Raw genomic sequence first — 23,037 nt, 5'->3', positions numbered from 1 at the left:
AAGTGGTCTTATTCATATATGAAATCATGTTCCTTTCAAGGTCAAGTGTTATATTGCTGCATTACCTCAGTTTAGTCATGTTCTAGGGACTTGCTAGAAGGTTTTTAATAGAATTTTAGCCATTATAAGTATAAAGGAATTACTTCAGTGAAGACTCACATTGAAATCCAGATTTGCAAACCTAACTCTTGCAGAGATGATGACCCTGTAATAAACACAAATTCCAACAGGGAAACCCAGGCTTTCTTTTAACCCACATTGATTTATAGGTTTATAAGTGCCCAAAAGAGAAAATTGTCAATGTATGTGTGAGGAATATCTCAATAAGTGTCATTGCATAATCATCTACTCATGTCAGTGCCTTCAATGGTGCTAATCACTTGACACCATGCAAAGACTGATTAAGTGCTTGTTACCTCAGGCAATATTTACCAAACACCAGCTTTAATAGTAAAATTGAAGTGAAAAAAGCCATCTAGACAAGAACAACATCAAAGTAATTGTGAGGAAAATTCTGCTTACGCCAATATAAATGAGAGAGAATAGTTTGTACTAGGTGTGTATATTATATGAGTTTGCTTTGATTTTAGAATTTAAAATAATGAAATATAAGAAATAATAAATGTTCTGTTTATCACAGAAGTGGTTATAGTCAAAATGGCATTTTCTCTATAAGCTTCCATCCAATTAAAATATAAATTTTAATCATTCCATTGGACTAGGATATCTTTGTTATATTTTATTACATTTTGTAGAATTTTCAAAGTTTTAAAACAGTTTATTATTGGGGATTTTATAGAAGTACAACATAGTTCTTGCCTTTTATAAATGTTAATTTTCCCTGGGCACTGTATGTACTTTCCATTTTACCACTGAGTAGCTCTAGATATAGTTTTCTTAAAATAGATAGCTTGACAAAAATATTTACAAAAAAGGATGATTCATTTGCAAATCTTCATAAGCTAATTATCTATATGTTTATACTTTCTTTCTTGACAGCCTTCTTTGATCTTTATAGTACCTTCAACTCTGAAGAACAGGAGAAATGATCAAACAAAACAGTCAATGGCAATTTTATTAGCAGTTAAGATTTTGTCCCTGTTTATAAATTAATGTTATGAACTAAAATTAAGTTTCAGGGAGTAGACTGACTTATTCTAACAATGTTATATTTTTATCAAAATGAAAGATTGAAAGTTCTTTTATACTATGTATGATTTAAGGTCAGTTTGTGAGACGCCTTACACCACACTATTTAACTTTCTGTGAATTAAATTCTGGTTCCACATGATGATTCTGAAAGAGACAATGGAAAAATTTTTTAAAATTCCATGGAAATGAGTAGAGGACATATTGAGTCTCATCTCTGTCTTTCCTAAGAATTTTCCTAAAAATCAATGTCTTTTTGCATCTTCTGTTGAGCTTTTGGATTTCTTTACTCTGGTTAGCATAGTCATACACAAGTGAAAAATACTTATAAACCCGGAAATTATGTGAATTACATATATATCAATCTTCTCTGCCAAGACCCTACCCTATATTCATTCAGCCTTTCTAACTGACAAGTTTTCTTAGAATGAGGTCAACAAACAACTTCCTCACATACAGTTACACACCAATTCATAGCTCTTTCCTAGTAACTGAGACACAAAAGATTGAGCCTTCAATAATTTTTGAAGGCTCAACAATAAAATGCCTTTATTTTTATACTATTTGATGTTTTACTGCTGTATGTGTGACTCATACACTAGAGAAAAGGGTAACAAGAAATGCTTTTGAAAGAACTAAATACCCTGGGAAGAAATACCAGTGCTAGATCAATTCATGTTTCCTTTGAATTTAATGCTAATTGCACAATTATGTGTCATTGCTTTATTATTTTACTAAATTCCAAGGCAAAAAGACTGATTATCAGAGAAGTTAATTGTCCAGTGAAAAGGTTAAGGTCACTTGTAATTATTTTCATTTTGAATTCTATTCCTTCAGGGCTTAGAGGAAAAATTGTATTACAGAGGGAAATATCAGCTGAAGAAACTCAAATATAGTGTATCCCTTTAATCTGGAAATTTGCAGGGAAGTGATAATGGGAATACAAAAAAGTGAGTATTAACTTTAACAAAACAATAGGAAATTGTTTGAGTAACTATGATCCCAGGGTAAAACTGGTGTTGAATCACATCCGGATGTATTAGAAGATAGGGATTTGGACATTGCCTCATTTTGAATCCTTTAGTTATTAATGGTAATGTGTTTGGGGATCTGTGAACTGCATAAATGTAATTTTGAGACATTATTTTGAGATTATTTTATATGCCTTTATATATAAACACATATATGCAGGTGTAATATTTCTAGATTCCTCTTTATATTTTTTAATATGCCTTTCTTAGAAATGTGAGCAATAACATTTCACAAAATACTGGCAATGTTAGTCGTAACGTTCCTTATTTTTATGAATTTGTATTCCATGATCAAGTAACTCAATTTACGAACTAGGAAAAAAAAATTCATATCTGAAAATCAGCTACTTATTTTTAGTGTAATATAAAACAATGATGCATAGAACTTTCCCATCAATAGTGCTGATAGTCTTTCTATTCACTCTATGTAGCAATCCTAATGGGTGACTTAGTTCATATATTATTCTTACATTGTTTACTCTCATATATTTTTCACATTACTTCTAAATTGTGAATGTTTTGTCTGGTTTTCATCTAAATATGTCCAAAAAGAGATGCATTGTATAGAAATTCATTTGTCATATGACTTCAGTTTAAGTAAAAAATACACAATTTTACTTAAAAAAGAACACATTATTTTTAAAGCATGCACACTAATCTTTTAAAATAAATTATTTAAAAAGTGAATTTTAAAATCAGTTATAGTATCACACTTTTAATGACTCACAAATAGAATGCTTTATTCACGTTATTGAAATTTTTTTTTTTGTTGCTTCTTCCAGCTTCTGGTGGTTGACACATGTTGTCTTCTTAAACAATAAATTCCTCATTCCATTTGTATTGCATTATTTTCTTTGTGTTTCTGTGTCTACACAGGCCTTCTTTTAAGGAATCTAGTCCCTGAATTTAGGGCTTACCAAATTACCTCTGCAAAGGTAGAGTCACATTCAAATTTTGTAGGTAGACATGAATTTTGAAGGAAATTATTCCACTATCACATCCTTATAAGTATTTTTTCAAATGTTGGAAATGTAATATATATTTATCCAATAAAATATTTTCTTTTTATGATAGGGATGTGGAAGTAAAGTAACTTAATGATAATATTTTTTTACATATTTCTATTGTTCTTTGTGATTTGTTGAGGGAATTGATGTAAAATAAATTTATTTAGTCACTTATAAAGTTGTATTATTTTTGATTTTACTGATTGTCATTCCTATTAATTATAACAGAAATGTGTTGGTTGAGATCATAGATTCTGGTGTGGAGAAAATCTAGGTTATATTCAAAGTCTGCTAGTTCCTAGACAAAGAAATTCTGTGTCCTCAGTTGCTACTCCACAAAATGGAAATAGTAATATGTCCTCACTCACAGTATTATTCTGTGGATCAAATGGCTTAGCATGTAAGTCCATAAAGCAATACCTGGCATAAAATAAGAGACCAAAAGTATGATCACTGTATTGTTAATGATAACAAGAAAAGCTCATATCCAAATATCATTATTGATCTACACTGCAGAGATCATTTTTTAAGTATAGTAAAACAAAATATACATTGAGAATATTGCATAAAATCAAAGTAGAAACTCATAACACCTTACTTTCCTGTGTTATTCTCAAATGATTTTAAGGATAGCTACAGGCAGATTTTTATTTCTCATGTGTTCTTCATTTTTATCTGATACAAATGCAATTACTCATTCACAAAAGACTGATAAGATGTGCTTTCACATGTTCTTCTAAACATATATATTGGCACTTGAAGAGTTAGCACAACTATTGCTAGAAGCAGGGATATTGCATTACTATACACAAATGAGAACATCAATCTTGCAATTTGCAGAGAAATTTGATATTTCCTTGACTAAAAATCATAGAAGAGGATGATTTTTATTAAGCAATGATAAGATAATGAGATTATCAGTTATATTTCAATAAAAGTCTTAGAAATAAAAGGGACTAAGAACTTTTTCAACTTTCTACCACCAACCCAAAACATGCCACTAGAATAGTTTTGTCCTATTGTTTGCCATAAGTTGGCTGAAACTGCTGACAAAAAACACTCTGTTGATTGCATTCAATAACATTTTAACTATCAGAGTATATTATTTTTCTTTTTTTCAAGTAAGTATGGAACATCCCCTTTTACATTGTCACATTAAATATTAAGAGTGACAATAATTCTCAATTGAAATGCCTTGGTTTCAGTTGAATTACAAGGTCAGTATCTGATATGACAATTAATGGAAATAAACATATATTCAAACCTTTTGTTCATGCATGGGATTGCATAAATCTGGCCTACAGGGTTTTGTGGTGGTGGTAGTTAATAAAAAGTAATTTGAGATATTTAAATTATTAGATAATAAAAGTAAGTAAAATAGGGTACTTGCATTAGAAGATAGTCACTTAACTCATACTACAGGGGCCTCCCTGGTGGCGCAAGGAGTTGAGGACAGCACTGTGAAGCTGTCCACAGCCTCTGCAGCACAAGCTTGATTCCCGGCCTCCAGGGACCTGCACACATGGCACGGTGCACCTCTCCTGGCTCGCCCGCTGCTCCACTCAGCAGTGTATTTCGGTCAGTTTGCCTGTTTTGTTCCCTGCTGTGTCTCTGGTGGGTCCTCTCACCACCACCACCACCCCGCCCCCACACCTCTGGTCTGTGTCCCTGTTCTTGTGTGCATAAATGGATGGATCTTAAAAAAAAAAAAAATACTACATTGTTGGTAAATATGTTTCAAAAAATGTTAATGAGCTGCTGTATTTACCCAAAAAGTAATAAAGAAATAAAGAATATGGGTCAGTAAAATAAATATATATCTAATCTATAAGCATCTATCATCATCTTCCATCTGTTTGTTTATCTATTGATCTATCTATGTGGAAAAAAATCTGTCATTTTTATGAGGCAAAGGGTACTATGCAACTGTTACTAGGAAAAGGTATTATGTCAATGAATAATAACAATATATAATTATCTGTAGAAAATAAATTTTAGTAGAGATAGATTGTAAGAAGGAATACTGGAGTTAAAAACAAGATAAAACTTCCTCTTTTTTAAGATTTATTATTATGCATACAAGAACTGGGGTACAGGCCAGAGATGTGGGGGGATGAGAGGATTCACCAGAGACAGAGTGGGGAACAGAACAGGTGGATTGATTGAAATGCACTGCAGAGGGCCTCCCTGGTGGCGCAGGGGTTAAAGACAACACTATCAAGTTATTGCCAGTCACTGCAGCATGAGTTCGATCCCCAGCCAGCCAGGGAGCAACCCACATGGCGCAGCAGACCTCTCCTGCCTTGCCTATTGCACCCCTCAGCAGTGTATTTCAGTAGATCTGCCTGTTCTGCTCCCCACTAGCTCTAGGGAATCCTCTCACCCCCTACCCCCGCAACTCTGGTTTACACTCCAGTTCTTGTATGCATAAATAAATAAATCTTTAAAAAAAAAATACACTGCAGAGGTGAGCACTGGGAGAGAAAGGAGAGGTCTGCTGCACCATGTGGGTCAGCTGGTGCTGTACCTGCTGGGAATAGCTTCATAGTGCACAAGTTAACCCCTTGCACCACCAGGGAGGCCCAAGGTAAAACTTTCTAACAACTGCAGCGAATGGACATTCAATAGGAGTCAAAATGGATATTTATCAGTTGCCAAATTATTTACAAAATACTTTTACAGTGTTCCTTCAAAAATCTTAAAATTATTGCAACATTATTCTTTTTTTATTTTACATTTAAGATATATGAATTTCAGAGAATTTAACTATTTTTATCTAAACTTACCCAATAACTAGAATGTAAAAGAACTTTTCTAAACTTTTCTGAAAATGTACAAGCAGAGAAATTATTTTACATATGTTAGTATATCATAAAATTAACTCTGAAAAATTAAGTTATTACTCCCTTTATGTAATGCTATGATTCATACAAATTGAATATTTTGCTCAAGGTCAACTAACTGAAGGTCAAATTACTGAAGGTCAACTAACTGAAACTGAATTTGTACACATATTATTCTAGAGTAGATGTTCCGTCAATATAATTTTGGTATCCATCATATTATCATAGTTTTGTAGAGAGAAATGATTGACCTATATCAACACTAGACTCAATGTTTCTTGGAGTCCACATCCACTAGTATTGCTAGATAAATAATTTTATAATTACATGCTAGTTTAGTAATATTGAATTAAATTACTGATTGATTGTATTATCAGTGATCCAATTCACATTTTAAAGAGCAAAACTTTAGTTTATTGATATAGATGTGAAGATTACATGAAAATTGACTGAAACACTAAAATACAGAAAGCTTTCAACAATTTGGTAAGTCAAGTCTCTTTAGTACTTTGTGCCTGTACAAACAAAACTTTATAATCCAAGAACTATGTCAAATAAATTTTGGGGTTGAATTTATGATGTTATAAACAGCCTATGGCTTATGCTTTCTGAAGTATCTTCTCTATACTCTAGAAATACTTTTTTATTTGGCCTGAAATTCCATGTACTAAAATTTCATATAGTTTTTCAATTGATAAACTTAAAACACCCACAGTTTAGTGTGGCTTTAGCCAAGGGAACTTTTTGTTTTAGTTTTAAGATGATAGCTACAATGCTAATAACACTGAGAACAATAAAAGAGTAAAATTTATGGCCCAAGGGACTTCAGATGGCAATTTCTCAAAGAGCTCTGTTCATTGTTTTCCTATAAAAAGTGATAATCTGATTGGCAAGAGAAAAGAAACACCCAAGATGGAAAAGGACCAAGAATACAGGGAAGTTTGAACTTAAAGACCATCTTTATCTACTTTTTTACCATCTTCCATCTTCCAAGATGGAAGATGGCTTGCCATCTTCCAATTATATCTCTTTGCAAATTGACCTCTATGAGCTTTTGCTTCCCTATTTTCATGTTTTAATACCCATCAGGAATTGTTTATGAGAATTACTTAATCTGTCATAGAAGAGCAAGGAGATAAGGAGATAAGTTTTAGCATTCCCCCCTTTTTAAAAAATGATTGTTAGCATGTGAATATACTTCAGATTCTGTTTTTCTCTTTTATATATTTTTATTAACATGACATCAGTTTACAATAGTATATATGAATCAAAAATATAAAGGAACTCTTGTGCACTGTTGGTGGGAGTGCAAACTGGTCCAACCACTATGGAGAGCTGTGTGGAGATTTCTGGACCTACTAAACATAGAGCTTCCATATGACCCAGCAATTCCACTCCTAGGTATTTACCCAAAGGACACAGAAACATCAATTCCAAAGAGCACCTGCACTCCTATGTTTATAGCAGCACTGTTTACAATAGCTAAGCTTTGGAAACAACCCAAATGCCCAAAAATAGATGACTGGATCAAGAAGATGTGGTACATATATACCATGGAATATTACTCAGCATTCAAAAAAGATAAACACATGCAACTTGCAGCAACATGGATGGCACTGGAAGGGATCATGCTCAGCGAAATAAGCCAAAAAGAAAAAGAAAAATACCGGATGGTCTCACTCATAGCAGGAATCTAGAATACTTAAATAAGGGACCAGGAAAATGAATATAAGAAAGTGAACATCAAAATCAACAAAAAACTATGAACCAGAGACACTTTTTGGGGGGTGGGGGGCAGGAGGGGAAGGATTGGGGTCAGAATGGGGCGTTTGCAATTGTATGGGGGAATATAAAAATAAAATTTAATATTAAAAAAAAAAAAAAGAATAAACCATGCCAGAGGACATGTTGAAAAAAAAAAATATAGGGCACCACCTCTTCAGGTGTATGCTACATGTTGCCACCTTATACCACCCCCAAGACACCCCTAGTTCTTTACCATAGTCCATTGTGCCCATCTTTACCATAGTCCCCATCTTCCTCTCCTCTCACTCTTGTAGCCTCAGTTTTAGCATTTCTTTTCTTTAAAAACAATTGATGAGTGAAAATCTGACTTTTAAATGTGGCAGAAGCTACTTTCACACTGTGTGGGACAACTATGGAGGTGGGGAGTGACCCACATACCCTTGTAACCAGCAACAATTTTAGGCATGACTTCCTCGCCATTGACCGCCAATCCACAGCATGGGAGTCAGTCACTATTTGTACAACATATGGGGCAGGTTGAGCAATCTTGACTTGCTTCTCAAAGAAGGTGTATAAGCATTGCCTAGGGTTGACTATGGATGTGTCTCTGCAGAAAATGGTAGCCAGCAACTGAAGTGAAAATCTTAAGGAATTAGGAAGTGTATAATATTAAAACTGACAATGAAATTTTCACTATAAAGCAAACTCTAATTCCTAATTATGTACATAGATCAGATTATATTATTGGGAAAATGTATTCCTTTGTTCTCATTTATATCATTAATATCATGGTCAAAGTTTGTATTTAGATGATAAGACATTATTTAAGTGTTTAATGTCTAAAATATGTGACTCTTAATAAATATATATTTTTGAATTTCATCTATGACTATATGTGTAATTCTCAGCAAATATCTCTTAATATTGCCTTTATAGGTAAAATGATAGCACTATTTGGATGTTTGATATGAGAATTAAACTGAGTATATAGAAAGCACTAAATTTTAGCTACCTTTAGCTTTATATAAACTTATGTGTATATAATGTGATTAAAATAGATTAAATTTGTGAAGAGTCTTGTATACATCTAAAGAGGTAGGCTTCTGTTTTTCTGAATCACATACAGTTTTATAAATTTAATAAAATAAATTATTTTCAGAAAGAAGAGTCTGGCTACCTACTGTTTTACGTTCATCTTCAACACTCTTATAATTCTGGTAATTCAGACCCAAAGATTCTAATCTTTATAACTTAATATTGCTACATCTTATGTATTATGCTCTCTCAGATATTCAATAATGTGTAGATTTAATAACATTTAAGCATTAAATATAAAGACTAAAATAAATTATGTTATAAACAGGCAATCATTTTTAAATTGTGGTTTAATTGGTTTCATTTTTGGCCTTGTTACTCTTACCAGTAATCTTATGTTAAAGAAATCTCTGACCTCTATTTCTAAAATGAGAAAATAAGAATAGATAAATTCTAGATAGTCATGATGTGTTGATATCTGGGAATTTTGTTGGCTGTACCACAATATCATTTACAAAAATACATTTTCTTTTCTTTTCTTTTTAAGATTTATTTATTTATTTAAGAACCAGGGTACAGACCAGATGCGTGGGAGGATGAGAAGATTCACCAGAGTCAGTGTGGGGAACAGAACAGGCAGACTGACAAAACACACTGTTAAGGGGAGCAGCGGGCACAACAGGAGAGGTCTGCCGTGCCATGTGGGACCCTTGCCCGTCGGCCGGGATTGAAACGGCACTACAGAGGCTGCAGACAGCTTCACAGAGCTGCGTTCAACCTGCCTGCACCACCAGGGGAGGCCCAAAAATACATTTTCTGTCAACTTCTTTATTAGATTAGCAATAGGCTCAAAATGTGTCCATGAAAGTCTTGAGGAAACCATCTGTAGCATTTAAATTGATCTTTGTTTTCTAGAGTCATAACTCTTCTGATTTTTTTTTTTGTTTAATTTGTTATTCTACCATGCATTGATGTGTTAACATTTGACATGTCACATGCGTCAACATATGTCAGCATGCACTGGAACATGATAGAAGGACTTATATGTCTTTGAATTGCTCATAATAGTAGTAGGATGAAAATACACATCCTGTATATTCATGAATAGTGATTTCATCACCATCAACCCCAGGAATCTAAACTGAGCAAGTTTATTTTGGCAATAAACTTAGTCTTTTTGTGGTTAGCACTTGTTCTAGACCTCTATTATACCAAATATGATGCCATGATAAATATATGTGCAGAGATGTTACACAAGGATGACTGACTCAATAAACATTACTCATTTGCAGTGATAATCAATTTTCTCTCTGTTAGAACCTAAGAGATGGAAGAAACAAATAATTATATGTGGATAATCAGTTCTTATGCTTTCCATATACTAAAATTATGATAAAAATGCTCTATGTAAGGTGCAATTTTTAATCATTTTAACTGAAAATATATGAATGTGTGTATGTGGATATGTATTTTTTTTGTATTAAATTAGTTCTATCCACTTATCTGCTGAAAGAAACTAGCAGAGAGGATATTTGTCTGTTTGATTATGTTTTCAAAGCATCTAGAAGAGGATTTTATACCTGTAGTCTTCTTTAGTTTCATAAACATAAGAATTGATGTATATGTAATGAATATTAATTCATTTAATAAAATGGCTGTGTTCTATAAAAAGATAATGGTGTTTATTTCCATATAAAATTACATTTTTTGACAATTTAATTTTTTAATAATATACCTGTCAGGGCCTCCCTGGTGGTGCAAGGAGTAAGTCTCAGCACTATGAAGCTATTGGCAGCCACTGCTGCATAACTTCGATCCCCAGCCAGGGAGCGAATCCACAGGATGTAGCAGACCTCTCCTGTCTTGCCCGCTGCTCCCCTCAGCAGTGTATTTCAGTCAATCCATCTGTCTTCTTCCCTACACTGTCTCTAGTGAATCTCACCGCCCCCCACATCTCTGGCCTACACCCTAGTTCTTGTATGCATAAATAAATAAAGCTTTATAAAATAATACACCTGTCTTACAATTAAATAATAAATAATGATCATATTCCAATTTCTATTTAAGATATTGTTCTGGTTAAAAGCCTCAGTGAATATATGAGAAATTATCTGTTTTAGGATACATGGCACTGAAAAGACAAAAGTAATACTTCATTTTTAATCACTTGTCTATTCCTCCTTAAAGTGATACGGTTGATGCAGATATAAGGTCACTCCTGTTAAGAAAGACTTATAATCATCTCTTTTTGTATCATAAATCTTTTCTTTTTTTTTAAAGCCTATCTTTTCAAGAAGCAAACTGACATCATTCATGCCTGTATAGTAAAGTTTCAGAAAAAAAGATAGAAAGAAATCCTCAAATTAACTTCTCAATTACTGAGAGTTCTAAACGCCTCAACTATTAGTTTTCATAGAAAAATAAATGATACAAAAATAAACTACAGGTATATTGAGACTCTATCATCTATATCTCATCTTTATTAGTTCTCCAAATATAGGTAATTAGATATAGAGATTGATGAGTAAGTAGATTTGGATATAGCTACAGATATGAATATAGATACAGATATGTATATATAGATCAAACCATTGTTTTAAAAAGTTGTACATTAATGGCAGTGAGATCCTATCACATTCTTCAGTCCAGAACAAGCTGTGTCTTAAATTAATTGAGCAAAAAACCTTTTAAATTAATTGAGTCAAAACATCAAGACAGCTTAAAAACTTCTTAGATGGTGCTTTAAATTACTTAATAGTAGAGCAGCATGTAGATCAGTATCATTGATACAAACCTTTCTTATATAAATCTTAAAAATTTTGTCACAGTGTAGCGATCAGTAGTAGACATCTGAAGAACACTTTTATAAATTTATAGTAAGCATTATCATGACAACTTAGTGAAAAACTATTAAAAATAATTAATGAACTCTGTCTTACAGACCAACATAAAGAGTTGATAGTACGTGATTATACACTAATATAACTCTATTAGAAAATTCAGCGTTCAGATGTCAATCAAAACTTTCAATGATGTGCAATGGCCAGTGTAGCTCCTGTTTAAATCAAGAAGAATCTAGGACAATTAAAATCTATTTTTTTGTTGTTGTTGTTAGAATGAAAAGGTACATGTAAACAAAGCTGAAGATTGAGAAATAGGACTGGGGACTCTACACAGACCAAGAAGTTGCGGAAAAATACCACATTGTCAGCCCAAGTAAATAATCAATAATTTACTTCAGCAACTGAGAATCACAGAATCACTTAAGGAATATATTTTTTTCTTCAGTGTGAGGTAGGACAAATAAGAAATGCAGGCAAAATAACCAAAGTTCTAAGTAATCACTGCAAATCACAAGACACATTAAGAGAAAAAGACCATCACTGACTTTTTGAACTCTTAACAATTTCTAGTAGGAAAACAAATCACATGAGAAAGATTCCATTCAAAATGAAACAGTTAAATCTCTAAAATATCTTACAATTTGTAATCCATATGCGTTCTATATGATTGTAAGTTATATCCCGACTTCCATAAGCTTTGAGTCTTGGGGTTATTTTTAATTTGGGAGATTTACTTACATGACTTTATATTCAACTTTGTTCCATCTTGATTATAAGTTGATGAATGAACATTATTACTTTAGGCAATTAAATGAATAAAGATTGAAAAGACATTCCCCACCCAAAAGAGAAGAATATTCTTGAGGACATGTCTCTATGTGCATTCATGGATTCATTCCAAAGGTCCTCCAGGTATGGAAATTTCTGAACTCTTTCTAATACCTCTATCCACTTGATTGGAATCAGAAAACATTGGCAGATACCCTACTGAACAGGAGAATTTCAACAACATGAATTTTGCTTTGTTCCCATTGGATATAACTTAAAAATCATGTTTTGAAAGGTTTACTATGTTGTGCTGAATATTAGTGGATAAATATATAAAGCAGTCAATTATAAATTACAGATTTTGTAGATCAGAAGTTTCCCCTTAGAAGTGTTAAGGGAAAAGGAATTTCCAGTTTTGCTTCTTTCAACCTTGGAAGATTATAAAGAAAGTTAGGTTTTCAGTTAATCTTTTAATACACAATTCTTGATTTTTCTGAGTATATCAATTATTTAAAGGAAGTTTAGTGATATGATTCATAATACACTTGTAGTTGTTTTTCTTATCATGCAGTTCACATCCCTCATAGTTTTGTCAATAGGAAGGCTTTTCATTCAAAATCAAAGAAATAATGTATGTTTGGCTTATAGTGCAGAGTTGATAGTTGAAGAACAAAACATTTCACTGAAACTTCAGGGATCACTAAAATCATATTAACTAAGTTAAAGAAGTCCTTCCTAATAGAAAATTGTTCTTCTGAACTATGTACATGAGTCTTCAAAGTGTTCAGAAAACAGAACTAGATTACCTGGATTAATTGAATTTACTATGTGAAAGTCTGCTGTGTAATTGATCCTATAGTCAGAAAGAAGAAAAAATCAATAATTTCCATTTCTGGTGGGGGGGCAAAAATTAGTTTTGGGAAAAAGAAACGTACTGACTCCATATCAATCCTACCAAGTCACTGAACGGTTATTTTGCAGATGGTGAATAAGACACTCCTATCCACATGACAACAAAGAGAAATGTCATGTTGCATTTGTGTGTGTTTGTGCTTGGTGATGTGCTGACTTGATTGAGTTACAGATCAGCCTAATTTAAAAAAGTACATATTAAAAGATGGTTTTCATTTTAGTTTTATTGTAGTGAGCAGTATCTTTAATTTTCTGAAAGGCACCCAAGAATAATTACCTTTGTGAACCAAAAATATACAAAACTGTACAGAATAAATAGTTCATAGAAATCTAGCAATATTCTTGTAAAATAAAGCTACATTGTCCTACTCTTGAGGCAATTTAAATCACTTACCCTTAGATGTGCCTTTTGCTACTAATTTATGACAACTATCAGTATACAGCATTAAAAAAAAATAAAATGTTTTACTATTTGTTTTATACCTGTGAATTACTACTTGTCACAAGAAACATATTTCTATCATGGTCATTCAAATTTACAAAGATTAATTCTATGAATGAAATCCAACTTAATGGATGTACTAATCATATTTACAGTTGAATATCAGTAGCATTTTAAAAATTTCCCAAGAATAAGAATTAAACTTTGAGCACAAGTGACATACCTTACTTCACAGCAGCATTGACAATATTATTGTCCACACAAAATGTGCAGAAAAATCAAAATATTTCCTTACTTATTCACCTGAACTATTACTCATTCTTATTTTTAAATTCAGAAAGCATAGCAGTGACATTTTTTTTAATCCTCAAATGTTCAAAGTTTTGGGCCACATATAACCTACAAAATTCAACATTCCATTTTTCTTTACTACTATTATTTGTAATTTAAAGTTCCAGTTCCTTTTACCTTTATTGCAAGAAAATTAGGTGCATTTGACAATGTACATTTTGCAGTACATATACTGGTTATATAAACAATATATTCCTACACTATAACTACATATACAGGTATAATTTTTAAATTACAAAATCCATTTATGTTAAATCCAATGATAAAGTAATTCAAGAAAATAAGCACAGCTTAAATATTGTACCATTTTAGATGTGCAAGAGGACTTCTATGAAACACTTTTAAGCATATGGAGAAATATTACTATAATCCTTAAACGATTTACTTGGAAAGAATTTTTTTTTTTAAATTGGGGACAGACAAAATTGCCTGAAGACAATGCAATGGCTTCTCCCAGTGATCCCTGAGTTTCTTTTTCTTCTCTTCCTCTATAGGATAACTGCTGTGCTTAAGTTCTGATTGATGACTCACTCATGTAAGGCACTTATTTACAAAATTTGAACTTAAGACAGAATCACAGCATTTCTGTGGAAGCTCTCCAACTCTTCCTCTATGTTTGCTGCTCCAGGACTTCCAAATAGTCAGGTTCAGCATGCAAGTTAGCTTTGAGTTCAAAATACTCATTTTTAGTCTGTTCTACTAATACCTTCCTTGGTCTTGAGTACATCAGTGTCTCCATTAATTTTAATTCTTCATGGGCTCCAGGATAATGTACTTCCACATCAGGCTGGAGTTGAGCAATGTTTTTCCTTAGGTATTCTGTGATTCCCAGTTGCTGAAGTTCTCTTTCTTTCTCTAAAATGTTCCTGTATAATGAATTGGCATCCTGGAAAGATAAAAATTCAGTTGATGGGTCTGTGGTTTTGTATTTCATATTTGATCCTGTGAGGGGTGAATGATTTTCACGTTCTAAAAGACTTCTTTGGAGGTGTTTGGCATCACTTCCCTCTCTGTCATTCTTTTCTTCTTCCTCTTCCAAATGCTTTGGTCCAAAGGATGGACTTCTATAGACATGAACCATGGGGCTCACCATATGCTGCTCATAGAGTGATGCTGTAGGTCTTTCAGTGGTGTGGTGAGTTGTTTTGTGACCATACATGCTATACTGAAGGTGCACGGGACTGTTGTCTCTCATTTGCTCATCTGCTTGTTTCTTTTTGCATCTTCGCCTGCGGTGGAGAACAAGAACTATTATCCCTGCCGCGCAGAACACGATAGTTATGAACACAACCAGCAGTCCTAATATTAAAACAGATAGTGGGACAGCATCTGTAAGTGATCTTAAAATAGTGTCAGCTGTAGTTGTGGTTGTGGGAGTACTGACAATTATGTAACTAGTCTGAGTTGACAAGGATGGATTATTGACCAAACCCGGGCAAAGAAGTTCACTATTTAGTGCTTTTAATTCCTTTTTGGCTAGGTGCTCTGGAGAAGTGCAGAGGATGTCATCTGTCACTGTGTTCTTGTTTAATTTTTGTATCCATTGCTGCAATCCAACCAGGTCACATGAGCAATCCCAAGGGTTATCCTCAAGGTCAATCTGGGTCAATAAATCAAGATCATCCAAGATATTACTGACAGGTAGATGGGTAAACTGGTTAGTTTTAAGGTTTATCCTGGTTAGGGGAATCCCAGAAAAAATATGTGTTGGTAAAACTTGTAGAAGATTGTTATTTAAATAGAGGACTTTTAGTTTAGGCATCGAATTAAAGGTCCCTGGTAGTATTTCCTTAACTGCATTGTACTCAAGATATAAGTACTCAAGATTCTGGAGCCCAATGAACATGCCTCTACTTAGTTTGGTCAGATGGTTACCATTTAGATAGAGCTTTTGTAATCTTGTTAGATTCATAAATGATCCTTCTTCGAGAACTTCAATACGATTGTTTCCCAAGTGAAGCATTTCCAAAGTGAAATATTCTGCCAAGTCAGATTTCACTAATGTGTGAATAATATTCCCCGCTAAAACAAGCTTTCTAGGATTTTGTGGAGGAGGCTTTAAATCTGATATGCTTTCAATATTGCGCTCTTGACAATGTATTAGAAGTCCTGATGGGGATAATAATTTGCAGTTACAAGGAACAGGGCAGTATGGTCCTGGGAGTTGAGTGGATGGCTTTGTAATATAAGGTACCAAACCTGGTGCTTTGGTGGGTAGTTTTAAAAGGGACGTGGTCTTGGTTGACAGGCGACCATCACTTATGGAAGATGTTACGACGGGGTGTAATGATCCTAAAGGATCCTCATGTTCCTCATACACTGGTGGAGTAGGGCAAATAGATTCCTTTTTCAGGCGACTTAGAATGCTTCCTTTAAGAAGTGGAGGGCTGTTGCATACAATATCACCAATGATAGATTGAGGAGGCATGTTTTCCAACCAAATTTTTAGCTGTAATATGTCACAATTGCATGCCCATTTATTGTCTTCCAATTGGAGATCCAATATTCTGCCAATGTGTTCCAAAAAGCCAACATAAGGTAATGTTTGCAGCTGATTTCCACGAAGATCTAGATGGGTTAAAGGAACAAAGCGGAATACGTTTGGAGGAAGACTCTCAATAGCATTGTCATTTAAAATCAATACTTTAAGTCTGTTGAGCTTGCTAAAGGCACTTGGTTCAATCACAGTAATGAAATTGTTATCTGCTTGTAGAAATTCTAGATTTTCCAATCCATGGAAGGAGTCCTCTTTAAGAATTTCCAAAGAATTGTGATTGATGTGAAGTTGTTTAAGAAGGCCAAGGCCATTAAATGCACCAGTCTCGATATCTGCAATATTGTTAAATCCAAGGTGTATTGAGAGGGCATTAGTAAGTCCAGAAAAGTCATTTGTGTGAAGCATTGTCAAGCCATTCTTTAATAAACTTAAGTGGAAAGGTCGTGATGGTGGCACACTTATTTCTGATAACTTCTTGATACCTTTATCTTCACAATTTATTAGCATTGTGCCATCTTTTTCCTCACAATTGCAAACAGAATCACAAGAGCCTCTGGCTGAGGACACTGGTGATTCGGACTGCGATGCCATACAGGCCAGGAGAGATGAATACAAGAGATGAATCCACAGCTTCATATTGTCATATGATGGAATCTGATTCTGTAAAATAAAATGCAATAGCAGTGAGTGTCAGTGGGCCGGAGCAGTGAGGAGATAAACCTGATATTTTCAAAATGAGATATTTTCCTCTAAAATGAAAATTGTTGGTTACTCTGAAAATTTGAATACTACATCTAAATTTACTTTTACTTTTTTCTCATATGATGACAGGCATGTTTTGTTTGCTTTTAAGTAGCATTTTAATCCAAATATAAAATTTAGGTCAAAGAGAATTAAAAATATTATATTATCAGTTGTGTTCACATCTGCCAAATAAACTGCATTTAAGAGAAGAGAGAAATACTGATCAGATGAGTCATTGACACTTTTACATGTGTCAAAGGTGTAAATTTGAAAAGATCCTGCATTTTTTTAATTCAAAGTAGACTAAGGTGGAAAGGTTACAGTATAAAATAAATATGTAGGTGCTAAAAAATTTTTAGAAGCAACATATGCATGTGTGTATGCATATATGTATATATTTATATAAAGTACACTTCCTTTTTATATTTAAGGTGACTGTCATAATAACCTAATAACCATGTCTGTGTTTTAACTTGTTTTGAGATAGGCTCACAATCCTTTGTTAATTTTTTTTATTATTTATTTAAAAACCTTGAGGTAACTATGTCTGATCATAATTAAGTGGAACATTATAAAAACAACTTTGCTTTTCCCATGCTGCCTAGGGCAATATGAATCAGCCTAATATCAGATATATATGCTGAAGAGTACTCATTCAAATTTCACTTGAGTCACTCTTTGCATTGAACTTCCAGAGGTAGAATATTTCCTGGTACATTTAAATCTGTTATGGATAGGCTTAATGCCATAAAAAATTAAAGGGGAAAAAAATAACACACATTTTTTACCTATTCTAAAAAAAAAAAAAATGCCTCATAAATTTCTGACAAAACACTTCCTAATGAGGTCTTGAAACAGGCTTTAGGGCAGTGAATGTCATCACATAATTAAGTGGCTGATGTCCTTTCTTGTAAGGCTTAAAGTCACACACAATGAACTCTGAAACAACTGTAACATACAAATTATTTGCAGATATCTCTAATTTGGTAAATAAAAACAACAGTTTAAGATAACATCACATGTGCCAACTCATTAAAAATTTAAGATATGCACTAAAACAACAATTTTTAAAAGTCTTGGGACTGAAATGACAGCAACAAGGTAAATACATATAATTCTAATGTCATCTAACTTGTTTCCCTTTATTTAAATATTGTATCAAATTTATATAAACTAAATTGAAAGATAAGCAAACACCACAACTTGAAACTATACGACTTTTCCAAATGGTAGCTGCTTTCATTTTTCTGATTGGAATGTGAACAGCAACTTTGGATCTTATTAAATTTCACGATCAGATTAAACCTACTAGAAACCAATCAATAACCCTGAAAGTTAACGTTCATTCCATGAAAATATATTGCTTTTCTAAAAACATGTATAGCATAAAGTTTCTGGAAGGCAAAAGGCAGTCAAAGAAACAATGCAATGCAGTGCCTTTCTATAGAAAGGAAAAGTTAGCAGACTTAACGTGTCCATAGGGAAATAGTTTGATTTTAAGCTGCTCTAAGTGTTGTGCTTAGAATCACAGCTTGGCGTTGAAAGCTTCAACTTGTGGATTAGTTTCCACAAACACAAAAAGTAATTCTCTAAAGATTACCAGGAGAGAATATTATTCATTTCACCAGGAACATAATCTTGAGAAAATAGTAAATAACTTGCAGATGACAATCTCTCACTACTTCTGTAATATCTTATGCTCTTCAAAATGTTCTGAGAGATAGTTACTTAGCTCTTCAAAAACATACACAAATTTGAGGAGTCATTACATATTGACAATACCCGGTATAATGTTAAAGTGATCTAAAATCTGTTTACAAATTTTCAGAAAATACATATTTTCAGAAAATGCATATTTTCAAGTCAGAAAACAAAGTAGTTTAAAAATCCAGAGACACTTTTACTGTTCTACTGTATTTCAGACCCAACAATGGCGTTTGGAAGTGATCTTTCCTTCAGAGAACATACCTATTTAGTTTCCAATAACAAACTGCAGGCTGTATAAGAAATAGTGGCATATTATTTTATTTGTTCTTTTCTAAGCCAGCTGTTGGACTAAATGTCTACAGCTCAGAGAAAGCAGGCATCTGCTACTGCAATAGTTGTGCCAATGAGCAAGAAAGGAACGGGATAGCCTTTAAAGCAAAGTATTTTATTAAGGAGCAAACGTACATTTTCAATCACTTTAGGATAATGCAAAAATAGATATTAAAAAAGTCTGGAAACATTCATCTTACCTGTAAAGCAGAGACTCTTCCTGGCGTTATCTGTAATGCACAACTGGAAAAGATGTTCAAAGTCAATTCAGTTTCTTTATTAAAAAAGAAAACACCAACCACTATGCATTTTCTTCTCAAATGTCACTTTCTGGCAAGTCCCGTTGCTTCATAAAGTTAAAACCTCTGTTCAAAGACAAAATGCTGAGCATTTCACTGAAAATATTTCAAGCAGAATGCATACTAGATCATCCTGAAGCAGTTGTCCTTTTCTTCCCCAATTAGAATTCACGGCATACTTCACAGCTATGCTGAGTTTTTTGCATATAGTTAACCATTTGCAAGCTGCTGAAATGCAGTAAATAAGCAAGATGTTTAACAGAGCTGGGATTGATCACTCTTGCTTTCTTAGGTTGTAGATCCAAGCTGCAGCAATGTTCTCTTTCCTCCCTTTCTAGTCTTTCTTGTTAGCTCAGTTTGTTATTAGTCAGATTGCCAAGGGCTGGGAGGTAGGCGTAAATAAAGAGACTTCTTGGCTTTTGACTCAGCCTTTAAGCCCTTCCCCATCAGAGTGCTTTAATCTGCCAGTGTCATTTAACACAAGAGACAGCTCCACCTTGGGACTGCTCAACTCCTCCTCTTTCTGCAAATGGTCTTTCTATTCCCTTTTAATAACAAATATAGTGCAAGTGAATTTTGATAAAAATAATTACACATCGTTGCGAATGTTTAATGATTTTTTGTTATATAGCAAACTAAATAATAGAGTATGTCTAATTGTCATCCAGCCCAGAAAAACTGCAAACCTGCTGCTTGTGGAAGAGGTGCTTCAGGTTTATTATTTGTTTATTAATGGTAGTTCTGGTTGAACTTGTGTACTGATTATATTTTAGAATGTTAACATGAACTACTTTCCTGCAACATTTGCATCTTTGTATTCCTCCATTTGATTTTTTTTTTAAGCCTCATGTCAGGGAAGTTTTATACTTCATTATTCCCCCTCTACAGCTAATATTCAATAACAAGAAAGAGATGGGATTCTCTTCCAGTTAAGATAATATTTGGAATGAAAATATAGTCATTTTAAATATATTTAAAAACATGTATTTTAAATGGTTGTATTTAATTAAATACTACTCATCACTCTCCAAAATATGAAATTATATCTTTTCAGATACAATGAAACAAGTTAAATGAGTATACAGAAACTGAATATCTTGATTCATGGTACTAGCTCAGAGACATTTTTTTCCTGAAAAGGTTTTTTTTGAAAGTTATGTGTTCTTTAACCCTTAGAAGTTTCTGAGTCATCATTAATGAAACTCGCAACTCCCAGATTCCTTAATTCTCAAAACAGCTATGCTTTACAATTCATTCCTCTTTATCTACATTCCAAATACCTTAAATCTTTCACATCTAAAGTGAATATACTAGATACTGTCATGTAGAAACACACACTCTTGTCTATAGATTCTGGAGGCAGAATCTATAATAATGAGACATTAGGTATCATCTGAAAATGCTAATTTTTTTTTTTTAAATAGAGGTTTATGCAGTTTAATCAAAGTTGGAAGATATCAGTTTGGGTTTGTAGCTAATGATTATAGTCATGCACTCAAATTCATCATGTTTTCATGTTACTCAGTGTGAAATACCAGTTTTTAAAAAATAAGTATTTTGAGGTTTTTTAATATCATTTTTCCTTATATTCTCTCAGTTGTTAGCTTCATCATTTATTTTAATGACATTGTGTGTCATTCATGATGGAATAAAGGGGTCAGGAAAGGAGAAGAAAGGTAAGGAATAACATAAAGTGAATAAAGCAAGGAATTAATCTTAGACCCAATTTGTTGCTAACTGATAACCAAGTTAATTTTAAATTAACCTGAAGATTTAAATAGGTGGTAACTAAAATAGAGTTAGAATCAATGGCAAATAAGGAACTGAAATAATTTCCCTTCTAAAATAATTCTCCAAATATGTCCCTTTAGGTTTTGGAGACCAGGTAACAGATGGAATATTCTGGAAGTAAAGTCCATGGAGGAAAAGGTATTTAAACAGACATGTGAATAAATGGAACTAAATTCTCTGTGGATTGGTATAGATTCATCTCAGTTCTAATTTGAGCATATGACTATTTTATCTATAATATAATGTTGGAATATTTGTAGTTGTTTAAGTTGAATTTCTTGCCTACATCTTGTGTGTTGTATTTTATAGGCACACGTTACTGGTGAATTATACAATAAGTTAGAGGAGACATAGTTGACATGGCTTTTTTTTTTTTTACTTTTTCAATAAGTTTTGCGTGACAAAAGAAATAAAGATGAGGTAAAGAATGGTTTAAAGAGTGTTCTGTAACTCATAGCTACATTCAAAGGTTTAGTGATGATAATGTTTACTCAGCATTATCTCAGCATTAAGAGTAAAATATATAATTTAGCAAATTCAAAGTGATAATGGCTAAATCCACTCTTCTCTAGGTTTCATTAACTGTAATTGCTCAGTAATTTGGTTAGATCAATAAAGTAGCCATTCTTTCCAAAATGCTTCTGGCAGAATTGTTAATTATTATGTTAATGATTGTTGGACAACTTTTATTATAATAATATTTTTAATTTTTATTTTACATTGTAAAGTACTTTCCCAGTGTAGCTTCTTCCAAGTTTTAATTAAAAAAATATATTAAGTAATCATAATAAACACTAGATTTTATTAATCTTTCATATAATCTCTTTCCATTGGCTCCATATTAGAGACTGAGCTTAAAAAATAAATTATTTTTAAGTACATCCACTAAGTTGTGTGTTTTTATGACTTAACAGTAACTCTGCTTTTTCGAATGTGCATCTCTAAAGGGCAAACCAGAAAACATTCTAATTACATTGAAGAATACCAGTCAGAATAGAGAATAGAGATAAATATATCTCTATTAGTCAATTTACAACAGCAGCATATGCAGATCAACAGTGTATCAGCACTCAAGATGCTTTCCCTTTCCTGTCCACATGGGGAAGGAGAAGGAAATTATCTTATGTATCCAGTGGCAACAAAGACCAGGCAGAAGCACATTTTATGAATTTGTTGGACTATCAATGTATGCAAGTTGCATTGAGGGAAAAGACCAGATTGCACACTGAGAAGAGGAAAGAAAAAAATTAAACAGTGAAAGGGCTTTATTTATTCTGTATAGAACTAGTTTTATTAGTTTACTAGTTTGGAGCATCTGACCACCTTTTTTCATGCCACATTTTAGTAGTATGGTGAAGACAATAGTCAGATTGATTTTAATTCAAGAGTCTGGAAGACTTGAAAAATGGTGTAGACTAAGGCATACTTAAATAGTTTGAAAGTAAGAAGTGTAAAACTCATTGACCTTTTGGCAAGGATAGCACTATAAATGGAATTTGAGTATTCATGAGTGGTTTAAATTGTTGAAGGAAAAATTAAACA

General features: G+C 33.0%; 1 protein-coding gene across 1 annotated transcript; it reads right to left on the bottom strand.

Moving 5' to 3' along the window:
• Nucleotides 1-13,541: 13,541 nt before the first annotated feature.
• SLITRK6 (SLIT and NTRK like family member 6) lies at nt 13,542-20,165 on the bottom strand. The gene is made up of 2 exons (XM_037528813.1): nt 19,606-20,165; nt 13,542-17,284 (listed from the first exon to the last, which is right to left on the bottom strand). The coding sequence occupies exon 2, from the start codon at nt 17,258-17,260 to the stop codon at nt 14,738-14,740; it is 2,523 nt and encodes an 840-aa protein (XP_037384710.1). The 5' UTR covers nt 17,261-17,284; nt 19,606-20,165; the 3' UTR covers nt 13,542-14,737.
• Between the last annotated feature and the right edge of the window lie 2,872 nt (nt 20,166-23,037).

The sequence above is a fragment of the Talpa occidentalis genome, unplaced genomic scaffold (genome assembly GCF_014898055.3).
Source record: "Talpa occidentalis isolate TD23 unplaced genomic scaffold, MPIMG_talOcc4v2.1 talOcc4.5, whole genome shotgun sequence".
In the NCBI taxonomy this organism is placed as follows: Eukaryota; Metazoa; Chordata; class Mammalia; order Eulipotyphla; family Talpidae; genus Talpa; species Talpa occidentalis.
This window is presented reverse-complemented; position numbering and strand designations above follow the sequence as displayed.

What these genes read in the sequence shown, in the direction of transcription:
- SLITRK6 (XM_037528813.1), bottom strand. Translation starts at nt 17,260, where the DNA reads ATGAAGCTGTGGATTCATCTCTTGTATTCATCTCTCCTGGCCTGTATG.